The 9,364-nt window shown below is 51.4% G+C and overlaps 1 protein-coding gene across 3 annotated transcripts in view; it reads left to right on the top strand.

Moving 5' to 3' along the window:
- The first annotated feature begins 76 nt into the window (after positions 1-76).
- The window catches only part of Bmp1 (bone morphogenetic protein 1), a 49,841-nt gene continuing 40,553 nt past the window's right edge, over positions 77-9,364 (top strand). The window contains exons 1-3 of one of the 3 annotated variants that reach the window (XM_029469021.2): positions 77-210; positions 700-869; positions 9,245-9,358. In XM_029469021.2, coding sequence (XP_029324881.1) covers positions 701-869; positions 9,245-9,358 — 283 coding nt within the window. In that variant the 5' untranslated portion in view covers positions 77-210; position 700. Of the gene's footprint in view, positions 211-490; positions 870-9,244; positions 9,359-9,364 lie in introns of those variants that run through there. The other 2 variants (XM_085828749.1, XM_021181280.2) reach the window with 2 other exon arrangements.

The following is a 9,364-nucleotide window of genomic DNA, read 5'->3' as shown; positions in this document are numbered from 1 at the left end:
TTAGGCGCCCTCCAGCGGTGTGTCCGCAAGGAAGGACAGCGACAGAGACAGGCAGGGAGACAGCTAGACAGAAACAGCGAGAAGCGAGAAAGCCGAGGTCTAAGACAGACAGACTCTGGAGTCTCTGGGAGAGAACGATCGATCGCTGATCCAGTGTCTAAGAGGAAACGGACCTGACAGCGTGTCCCGTGCCCGGAGGCACTCCGCCTGGTACAAGACAGCGGCCTGTAGGGGGCCCCTCGCGGAGCGGTGCCTCCGGTCATCCCGGGCCCGCGCCCCCTCCCCGGCCCCTGCCCCAGTCCCAGGCAGCGGATTCCCCTCCGGGGCGGGCGGTGCTACTCTCGTCCTCCCCGCCCGGCTGGCGTGCTTCCCGGCCCGGCCGAGCACGGTCCCGGCCCCGAGGGGGGCTGAGCTGGGCGAAAACCCGCCCTCCAGCGAGCTCATTTCCCTAAAAGGGGGGGTGGGGTGGGGAGTGGGAGGGCGGCGAGAAAAGAAAGGGAGCGACCGAGAGGAGGGCGAGGGGACGCCGGAGCCCAGGGCCGGAGAGAGCCGGGCCGAGCGGGGGGCGGGAGACAGGAAACGGGACGGGAAGAGGTGGCCTCGGGGGGAGAGCGCCTCCCCTTCGCCTTCAGCGCTCCCTTCCCCGTCGCCCCGCTCCCGCGTCCGGGCGCGACCGCCACCGCCACCGCCGCCCGCCAGCATGCCCGGCGTGGCCCGCCCGCCGCTGCCGCTGCTGTCGCTGCCGCTGCTACTGCTGCTGCTGCTGCTCCCGCGCGCCGGCCGGCCGCTGGACTTGGCCGACTACACCTACGACCTGGGCGAGGAGGACGCCCCGGAGCTCCTCAACTACAAAGACCCTTGCAAGGCGGGTGAGCGACCCCCGGCTCCCCCAGGGCGCACGGAAGCCGGGCGTGGGCAGGCTGGGATCGAGGCTCCTGGCCGGGCAGGGGTTGGGGTTGGGGTTGTAGTTGGGGTTGGGGGAGGACAGTCCAGTGTGGGAAGCTGGGAGCTGCTTGGTTGGCAATGCAGTGGGGGAACAAAAGACCGAGGGAGAAAGGGAGGGGGAAGTTTGGGGGACTTTTAGGACTGAAGTTTTGCTGCTGTTTGTGGAAACTGCTGCGGCTGCCGTTTGCCTTCACAGAGGAATCCTGGGGAAACCTCCCTCGGTCCCAGCGAATCCCGCTGGCAAGGAGGCTTTTTCTCCACCGGGAAACTTTACTGGCCAAACTCTCTCTCTCTCTCTCTCTCTCTCTCTCTCTCTCTCTCTCTCTCTCTCTCTCTCTCTCTCTCTCTGTGTGTGTGTGTGTGTGTGTGTGTATGTGTCCGTCCGTGTCCCTTCTCCCCTATCCCTCCTGCTTTGTGGAACACTGGTGTTTGCCTGCTTGTCTGTTTGCCATAGTGCCGCACAGCACATCTGTCTGGTTTGATGCCCAGAAGGCCTGCAGCTCCAAAGGGATAGATTTCCCGGCTTCTCAGCCCAGTGGAAGGAGAAAGTTTTTCAAGAGGTTCTATGGAATACTTCTTCATAGTCAATCCTATGAATCTAGCCAGCAGCAAGAGCTCTCTGAACACTCAAGAGACAGCTGTCAAAGTCAGAGAAATCGGCCTCGGGGTGGGGGCTTGGGGGGCACAGGGGGACTTACCTGTGCCTTTGTGTGCCAGGAGAGCTTTGCCAGAGCCCAGTTAGGTTAGCAAATGAATCTCACAAAGAGATCTCAGATATTCCACATCAGCTCTCTGGTCCTACAGACACCTGAGGCTAATTAGTCAAGTCAGGGCTTCTAGTGTGTGTGTGTGTGTGTGTGTGTGTGTGTGTGTGTGTGTGTGTGTGTGATCTTTGTTCATGAGGACTCTCCTGCTGTGATTCCCTTGGAGTGACCAGATGACCAGACACACTCAGGCCATTGGCCTAATTGATGTTCCCGAGTAGGCTGTCTGGAACACACTGGGGACAAGTTGTCACAACTTTTCCTCGACTTCCCACTTCTGGCTTCAGCCTGTCTGCAAAGAGCTAGAGCCAGGGACTGGGACACAAGGAATGGACACAAAGTCTTGGGACAGGCAGCTACAATCTTGAGCACAGAGGACCTAATCAGGGACTCTCCTTACTCCATCCACCCTTAGGTAGGATAGGGACCATTTTACAGGACAGGACAAACCAAACCCTTCAGTCTTTCCTCTTCCATGCCTGGTATGCTGTAGGCAAACCAGGACAGTAAAAGTCTCCATCTCATTGTGTGTGGTAGGAGGGCAGGAGGAAGAATGAGCAGGGCATGAAATCTGAAGGACTCATTAGCCACCGGGAAGGCTGAGCACAGTCTCTGAACTTCAGTTCCTCATTAGAGAACTAGCTGGTGGGTAAGGGCTAAATCTGAGAACATATATAATTCACTTATTACTAACACACAGCAAACACTATATAAAAGTTCATTCCCTGTGCTCTGTGCCTCCAGCTCTTGATTAATGTCTTTGAGAGGGTATGGACTTGGATTTTAGAAAAAGCTAACATCTCTCTGACCCTGTACGGTGTCTCATATCCATTCAGTGATGTACGTTTCTTGATATGTCTCAGGGCTGGGTTTGATGTTGTGGGAGGTGTAAAGAGTTGTCAGACAGATCTCTGTCCTTAAAGAGATCACATTCTAAGCAAGTGTCCAAGCGCACACTAATGTTACACAGCATAAGCCAGGAAGATTAGGGTCCCTCATCAGCTCTTCGTTCCTGGTGATGGGGAGGGCAGAGCAAAGCGGTTGAAGGGGTCTGGGAAGGTTTGCAGAGTGGAGATTTTTGAGGAGGCACCAGGACAGGAGCACAGCCTCCAAGAATGGATAGGAAGCTATGCTCATGTTGAGAATGGGAATGATTTTGGGGAATAGCAATAGGCTCAGGGCTCCATCCCTAGTCTCAGATTTCATGCTAGGGTGGGGCTGACTGAGTTGGAGCTTCAAACAAGGGCTCTGGAGAAAGTTCTCTACCAGGGTGATGTGAGGCTGGTGGGGAGCTCAGCCAGGCCTGAGGTGGCTGAGAGGTCCTAGAGCCTGCCAGGGCCTAGCTTCAGGGTCAGATCAGGCCTTCTTCTTGGGTGTGACTGATGCTAGGCCCTGTGGATCACCCCGGCAGGAAACTGGACTGGTGTACATATACATCTGCCGAGCCCTGTCTCCTGCCCCCCTCCAGCTACAGGCCCACCAAATCTTTCTTTGTGCTGCTGCTTCCTGCTAGGTTTGCTTCTTGGCCCCATCCATAGCCTTGACCCCAGATGCTAGGGGTGCTTGTGGCGGGTGTCTGCCTTAGCCTCCTTTGGAAGGGACTGATACACCCTCTTCTTTCTCTTCCTCCACCTCCCTCCTCCCTCCTCCTCTGCCTCTTCTACATCCTCCTGCTTCCTCTTCCCACACAGAGAACTAGCACTGAAAACTCTTTGATTCTCCCAGCTCAAACGGGACCTTGCAGTTTATTCTAAACATAGCTGGGCATCAACATAGTCTGAAATGATTGCTTTAGTTACTGTCTGCATTAGACTTATTTATTTACTTTTGTAGATGGGGTCTCACCAGATTTCCCTTGAACCCATCATCCTCTGCCCGTAGCCTCCCACATGCGAAGATTATTACAGGGGTGAGCCACCACATCCACTTATGGCTGCTGTTAAAGTAAGGACAAAATTTAAGACCCTTGATGTTCTGGGGAAAGTCCTGAACTTTGGGGCGAGAAGCCAACCTGGGGAATGGGTGTGCTTAAGGCTGACTCTTCCAAGTCTGCGCTCAGGTTATTTACTGGAAACTCTGGTTTCTTACGTTGAAAAGCCACGGAAGAGGATTTTGGAGATTCCCAGCCTAGTGTCTTGCCACTGACACATCTGGCTTTCACTTAGACCTCAGGCAGCAGCCAGTTTGTTGTCTGCGGGAGAGGTGGTCTGTATTTACAGGTCCCTCTTGCCTCCCTCCCTCCTGGGACTTTGTGGCCCAGGTATGGAACCCAGAGAAAGCACATGACCTTATCTCTCACCAGACCACATTCCCTCTTCCAGACATCCTGAGTGAGTCACTCCGCTCAACTAAGACCCTGCTCCCTGCCTGAGTCACCCTCACTTTTAGATGCCCTAAGAGTCGAGGAAAACATCTCTTATGGGCCCTAATGGAGAGGGACCGGTGAGATGCCTCAGGATGAGAGGACTCTTCTTTTGTTTTGAGACAGGATCTCACTGTGTAGCTGTGGCTGGCCTGGAACTCACAGAAATCTTCCTCTGCCTTTCTTGAGTGCTGGGATTAAAGCGTGCCCCACCACTGCTGGCAGAAGAAGGGACTCTTATGAACTCTGTTACTCCAGTGATTTGGGGGAAAACTCCAGTGTTGGTGGCGGGGAGCAGGCCACCTCCTGAGGCGGTATATGGGGCTTAGTGGCTCTTTCTTCCTCCTGACACACGTGCACGCCTCTGTCCATTCCAAGCAGCCCCTTTCCTTCAAGGAAATGCTTTTGCTTTCTCTTATTGGTCAGAACACACTGGAACTCGCACAGGGAATTGGTTGTATATATTTGTGTGTGAGTCTTTGCTTCATAGCAGGTCTGTTCACCTGTGTGTGTTGGGCTCTTGTGTGAGCACAGGCACAGATGTGCACTGGTGTGTAAGTGGATGACGGAATGAGTCTGTTTGCATAGTCTGGGGCCTTAAGTACTTCCTCCCTTGGCTACAAGTCTGCATTCATTGAGGGAAATACATGCCTGTGCTGCATACAAGCCCTTGGAGCTCCATCACACCAACCAGGCTCCACTCAGGAGGTGAGACCTGGCCATGCCAAGGGGAGGGAACTTTGGAGTCCAGAAGCTGACCTGAGGGACAAAGATTGCTTGCTTTCTAGGTCCACATGCATATTGATATGTGTGTCTCTCTGATCTTTCCCCTCCAGCACTGGGCCTGGCTACAGAGCCTCAAGTGCTTCCTGCCTGGTTTATAGCCAGACAACAAAACAAAAACTTGTGATACCGTGTTGAAAACAGTTGCTTCTTTGACCCTGACCTTGACCCCAGGGCTTCCTTTGGGCCAGGAAAGCATCCTGAACTCTCTTGCATCTGGATTGTCCGGCTTCCTAAGGTTAGGATCCCAGATGGACCAGCTGTCAGCCCAACTCCTGGCCGTAAGCTCCCCTCCCACCCCACCCTGCCCCCATTCTGTTCCCATGCATTCTTCAGCCGTGACATCTCTACCACAGGGCATCCAGCTGAGCTCTGTAGCCAACCCTGCTCCTTCTACTTTCCCTGCCCTGGTCCCACACTGCCTGGACTCATAGGCCAACATGGTTCTGTAGTGTCTGTCCATAGATTCGTTCAGATGGGGAGTGAGTGCAAGAGACCCAGCATGTCTAGGGAAGGTTTGGAGCTGACTCTGAGTCTCCGGGATTGGTGTGGCAAGCACAGTGAACTGGATGTTTCGCCATTGCTTTCTGTGCTCTAGGCTCCAGTGCTAGATGCTTCGTAGACATGTCCTTATTCCGTAAAGTAATCTTAGGAGATGCATTATATCATGTGTTTTCTTTGGATGGGAGAAAACAGAGGTTTCAGAAAGTTTACGTGAATGTCAGCTAGTGGGAGCCAAACTAGATTCAAAGACTAGTTTCACCTTCCAAAGACTCCACTGTTGGCTTATCTTCCAGCATGGGCTCGGCCGCCTTCTGTAAGGTGTAAAGTTGGTCTGGACAGAACCTCTACAGACTTTGTGATTATTGCATAAGAAATGCAGTGTAATAGCTACTTGGCATTTGCATTGTATTAAGCATTATACGCCATCTAGAAATGATCTCAAGTATATAGGAGGGGTGAAGATACTTGGTAGCATGCTTACCTAGCACGCACAAACTTTGAGTTGGAACAGGTATGGTGTGGTTCATATCTGTAGACCTAGCATTTGGGAAATAGAGGCAGGAGGATCAGAATTTCCAGATCATCTTTGGCTATATAGGGAGTTTGAAGTCAGAATGAGCCATATAAGACCCTGTCTCAAAAAAGAAAAAGAAGAAAAAAGGAGAGAATATAGGAGGGACATGAGTGGGTTCTATGCAAACACAATGCTACTTTATATACGGACCCGAGTATGTCAAGATTCTATGCAGTCTGTAGGGGTCCTGGAATCGACATTTGGGGAGACTGAGGAACAGCTGTGCCTGGTGATGCCCATGGGTGTGTGTGCAAAAGCCTGGAGGTACCACGTACAAGCAAAAGTACAAAGTATACAGCTGTGTGAGGTGGTCCTGGGATCCTGTCACATAGGAATCCTCCAGACCCCTTTGTGCATGCCACTGAGAATCTTCTTGTGTCTCTGTCACATCAGTTACAAAGCCTGGGTCATGGAGGGTGTCATCTTAAGAGAAGCCTTCCCAAACACAACTAGTTACCAGCTGGTGGGTGACCTTGGGCTTACACCTCCCTCTCTGGCCCCAGGGTCCTGATCTCTGAAGTCAAGGAAGGGGGCTGGCATCGAGCTTCAATGTTATCTCTCCAGATATCTGAAGTGGGACACTCCTAGGGGTGCCTTGTGGCTTACTGAGCAGTTGTGGGCGGGCTAGGATTAAATGGACTCATTAATGAGTGAACACTTTGTGAACTGGAAGACGCTGGGTAAATTTCAACAGACATTTACACAAGGTGTCATTATTGCTACTATTACTGGCTTAATGAGTTCAGAGCTTGCCACTGGCTTGTGTGTGTTGGAGCTTGTATGTTTTTTAAGAACTCTGAGACTGTGTGTATTGTGTGTGTGTGCGTGTGTGTGTGTGTCTATTTTTGTATATACATATTTACAATGTGGGTTCCAGAGAGGTAATGGACTTGGGTAAATCCATCGGGCTAGGAATGGTGAAGCCCGAATATAAATCAATCCTTCCAGAGGCTTAGTATAGTCTAACTTAAGCCAGTTTCCTTTTGGGCTTCAGTTTCCTAGATTGTTAAATGAGAGATTGGCTTGATGCTGCTGAGGTCACTGCTACATCCAGTTGGTCTGTGTCTGAGTGAGTGTGTGTCTCTGCACATGTGTGTCTGAGTGAGTGTGTGTCTCTGCACATGTGTGTCTGAGTGAGTGTGTGTCTCTGCACATGTATTTGCAGACCAGAGGAAAGCTGAAATGATATTCCATTCATTCATTCATTCATTCTGATATGTTCTTTCTATCCCGAATCCAATGCTGGATGCTGCTCACATATGCAGAGGCGGAGTCTTTGACCTCAGTGGCTCTGCACAGACAGCATAAGATTGGATGTCACCATATGCCCATCGGGACATTACCCATCTGTGTCTGACTAAGTGTGTGATAAAGTAAATGTATACGTATCCACCCAGTGGGGCCAACCAGGGAGGAGGAACCCGTGTGTAAGGCCTCAAGGTTAAAACAATTTGTGTAATGCTGACTCTGCGGGGATGAGAAGCAGATGTCACCATGGCTGCAGGGAAGCCGCCGCTGTGTTTCCACCTCCAGCTTGGCCTCCTGCCTCCCTGGGCCCAGCCCAGCCCAGTGTGAAGCTTACATCTGGGCTCCTTCCAAAGCAGGCAGTGCTGTGCTCTGCTTCCTCTAGGAGAGGCTGTTCAACCCATCTCTCCTGAAGCTTCTCTTCCCAGGCTCAGAAGTGGAAATGACCTCCTAGGGATGGGGGTAGCAGTGGGGTTGTCCTACCCCTAGCTAGGCCTTTCCTCTCTAGAGGGAGGACCCAGAAGTGTAGGGTTTGGTTGGCAACTGTTATACCTTTCCCTGTTAGCTAGGAACTTCTTGGTGTTAAGTCTTGGCCTCTTAGATTTGCCTAACCCATGCCAAGTCTTATTGGGTCAGGCAAGCATATTAGACATCTTACAATAGTCTATATCCTCCCTGATGTGGTTAAAATGGCATCCACTATGTAATGCTACATGCTTAGCACAGGCTCAAAACAGACGGCTGGTCAGTCAACTTTCTGACACTGTAACAAAACACCGGAGAGGACCGACTGGCTTAGAGAATAGGTTTATTTTGGCTCACAGTTCCCACGTTTCCAGTCCAAGATAGTGGAGAATATGGTTCTGGAGCCTCATATAGGCAGCAGGTCATGGTGGGAGCCTTTGGCAGAGCAAAATGGGATGAGGAAAGGATAAGGTTTCATAATCCCCTTTAAGGGCAGGCATACACACACACACACACACACACACACACACGCACGCACACGCACACACACACACACACACACACGCACGCGCACGCACGCACATGCACAAGCAGATGCACACACACACTTACACGTACACACATATACACAGAGCGACATAAGTACCTATAAGGGTGCACAGAATCTCCCAGTAGCACCACCTTTAGGACCAAACCTTTTTTTTTTTTTTGGTTTTGTGAGACAGGGTTTCTCTGTGTAGCCCTGGCTTGTCCTGGAACTCACTCTGTAGACCAGGCTGGCCTCGAACTCAGAAATCTGCCTGCCTCTGCCTCCCAAGTGCTGGGATTAAAGGCGTGTGCCACCACACCTGGCAGGACCAAACCTTTTAACACATGTGCTTTCAGACACTACAGTCTCTTTGCTTCAAAGTGTCTCACAGTCAGAGCACTTGTCTCTCTGTAGAGTTCTCTGAGTCATTACTTGTATGAACTTTGTATTGTAAAGATTAGCACCAACAGGGCTAGGGGCCTCTTCTGCGTTGCTAGTCTTTGACTTAATGACCGGCCCATAGTAGGTACTAATTAGCATTTGTTGAAGCTGGGAAAGGTGACACAATTGTGTCTTCATGGAACTATTTATTAACATTTTTATTTACTCCTTTCTCTCCTCCCACCATGCGTTAGTGTGTGTGTGTAGATCAGAGGACAGCTTGCAGGAGTTGGTTCTCTTCTTCCTTAGGTCATCAGGTTTGGGGGTAAGCACTTTTGCTCACTGAGCCATCTCACTGTTTAAGCAATAGGGTAGGTTTTGCTCTATTACTCAGGCTAGCCTCCAAACTCTGGACCCAAGTGGTCCCTCTGCTTCAGTTGCCTGAATAACTCTGGCTATCAGCGAGTGTCATAACCCTTCACTATTGTTGAGATTTGAAGTAAAAGGCAAGTGTAATCTATAAAGAGATTCTAGAAGCTGTTCTGTTGTTCTGTCTTTCTCATGTGATGTTGGAGAATCAGAATGGCTGTAGGGTCAGGGCTGTGTGTACCCACTGGGTCAGGACTATAAGTACAATGAGTGCAGCCCAGGGTAAGAGGATTAACTCAGCCTCCGGCTTCTTTTTTCTCCAGCTGCCTTCCTTGGGGACATTGCCCTGGATGAGGAGGACTTGAGGGCCTTCCGGGTGCAGCAGGCTGCAGTTCTCAGACAGCAAACAGCCCGAAGGTCATCCATCAAAGCTGCAGGTATGC

This window comes from Mus caroli, unplaced genomic scaffold (genome assembly GCF_978045245.1).
Source record: "Mus caroli unplaced genomic scaffold, Mus_caroli_1 scaffold_12, whole genome shotgun sequence".
NCBI classification, from domain to species: Eukaryota; Metazoa; Chordata; class Mammalia; order Rodentia; family Muridae; genus Mus; species Mus caroli.
Note: the sequence above shows the minus strand (reverse complement) of the source record. Positions and strands in the feature narration are given on the sequence as shown.